We start from the raw sequence: 2,400 nt of genomic DNA, 5'->3' as shown, positions 1-2,400 counted from the left end.
AGATGTCAACATGACATAAGTACCACAAATGTTCCACCCTACCTGGGTCTTCAATTTTTTCGACTGTATGTATCATCGGAAAAACATAAATAAAAAAACTGTCGATTTGTCGATAACATCGATAGAAAGCGGTGCTCTCTCCCCACAATCTGTCAATAGCCGCACGCTAAATTCCGGGCCTTAGTAATAACATTTCTACAGCCCAAACCCTCTGATTGTGTGGTCTGCACCAACAGTGGGATGTAGATAGGCCAATATGATTATATAAGTAGTGGGCCAAGGCCCAAGAATTGATTATAATTATGACTCACATGGCCTAAATTAAATATTTTTTTACCTTCCATGTTGGCACACAATGCTTTCACACCAATAAGTTGAGCTCCCTCTAAGTTGGCATGTGACAAGTCTGCACGCTCCAGACAGCAGTTGGATAGGTTGGCACCACTGAGGTTGCAGTGGGACAGGCATGCATACTGAAATTATGTAGATATATTATGTACATATGTATTGGTATTTATATTAACTCTTTTTGGGACATAAAAGTAAAAATTAACAGAATAGTACAAATGCTAACTTATCCCTTAAAAAGGGGACCTCTTCCAGCCAATTTAGAGAGAAAAGCTTCTAGTTAAGTATTACCTCTTGAAGTTCCTACATTGTTATTGCATACATCCTGTATGCAATGTGATGGTTGTATAGTGTATACCTATACATATAGTATAGATATTTATAATCACTGTCTTTTTGTGCAGTGTAAATAAGGCAGAGATGTTCTCCGCTGAATTAGTTTACACAAAGCCAGTAAAATCTTGCCAGTAGTATTACAATACGGGCCCATGGGGCTAACAAGTTACAACCAATTGATCAAGCGCCACAAAGCTATGCTACTGGCACAATATTATTGGCTATAAACCAGCACTAATGTCAAATTAAATACAAATTAGGTGCCCTATTTCATAAACAATGAATATTTCCAACCTTAAAATTAATATTCCTCAAGTCCAACTTATTCAAGTCAGCGCCCGCTAAATTCACACCCTGGAACCTCAGCTCTGAAGCTATAGGTGTCCTGATGAGGGCCTTAACCACATCCATACGGTTCAGAGCTTGGCTGCTGCTTCTTTGGGACTCGGACTTCTCTATCAGCTGATTTAAATGAGGCGTCATTGAGTCGATGCCTGAAAAAAATAAAAAGGTGATTAAGATTTGATTTTGAGAAGTTTTTGTCTAATATTAGTGACTACCCAATCCTTTTTCGCAGTAGACTGGACTGTTAATAATAACTGATCCGTCATGTGTTGCAAACTGGTAAAAAGTGTATGACCATATTAACATAGGGGGAAATAAGTTTAATTTTTAGCACGCAGTTCTATAGACTGAGCCGAGAATAATACACTTCACTGTTATTTTTACAGTTAATTTGTACTTTATGAAGTTCAGGACTAGTGAGGATATAATAAAAGATTAAGTACGTAATCACAATTTAATCATACCATAAAAAACAGCTTCTTCAAGAACTCCCCTAGGATTGACATGAGAGTCCAATATTACTTCCCCATGCCTTAAATAGTTAAGTATCGGTTCAAAATAAACCGGGCTTCTATCAATCAAGTACCCGCCAGTAGCGTCCCTCGCGCTAGGACGCATTAAGTACTCATTTTCCCCATTTCCAGCGAACATACGAGCCAACATAGACATCGGTTCTTTAGCCAGAAGTGTCGACCGCGTCGTAGTGAAATGTTTACCACCAACGTTAAGTGTTATCCAGTCAGAAACATTACTTGATCCCGCATCGTACACCGAAAGATTCTCAATTGATTTTGCGGCCACGGACGCCGCAGTTTGGTTAACAGAAATGTAAATCTTTTCCTCGTCTCTTATAGAACGTACATCATGAATTTTACAGTTGTTTGCAGAGTGTAGGTGAAGATTTTCTAGAGATAAGTCAAACAATAGTGAGACTTGATTGAGTAATTCTTCCAACGAGTTTTCCACAGTAATAAGCTTCCCATTTTGTTCTAGTTTGTCTCTATAAATGTACACACGTTTCATAATATTTTTGATAGGATTTTAAGTTAAAATTGTTTATACGAGCACGTAGTAAGAAGAGAAAAACTAATTGATTTTCCTGTTGACAAAAGACCTGAAACTCTACAAACTGTCAAGTTTCAAGTATGACAGTGACAGATGTCATGACTGTCAAAAGGACTACCAAAGCCGTGAGGACGGTTCGTACCGAAAATCGAAATTCGTATCGTATTCGTACTCGTGATTTGAGCGAAACGAAACGAAACTGGTGACAAGAATCACGTGACTGGTTACTAAAACCAGTGATTTTAGTAACCAGTTTCTTTCTTTGTTTCTTTCGGTGACGCGTTTTGTGACTGTCACTGTGACTGA

The 2,400-nt window shown here is 38.2% G+C and overlaps 1 protein-coding gene across 1 annotated transcript; it reads right to left on the bottom strand.

The window, feature by feature from the left end:
* Positions 1–337: 337 nt before the first annotated feature.
* On the bottom strand, positions 338–2,169 carry LOC141442246 (BTB/POZ domain-containing protein KCTD9; the record flags this gene model as incomplete). Its single annotated transcript, XM_074107178.1, is given in 3 exon segments — positions 338–473; positions 979–1,178; positions 1,494–2,169. Coding segments are annotated over 3 exon segments (895 nt in total), but the record flags the coding sequence as incomplete, so codon positions are not given.
* Positions 2,170–2,400: the final 231 nt, after the last annotated feature.

The sequence above is a fragment of the Choristoneura fumiferana genome, chromosome 25 (assembly GCF_025370935.1).
Source record: "Choristoneura fumiferana chromosome 25, NRCan_CFum_1, whole genome shotgun sequence".
Classification (NCBI taxonomy): domain Eukaryota; kingdom Metazoa; phylum Arthropoda; class Insecta; order Lepidoptera; family Tortricidae; genus Choristoneura; species Choristoneura fumiferana.
Note: the sequence above shows the minus strand (reverse complement) of the source record. Positions and strands in the feature narration are given on the sequence as shown.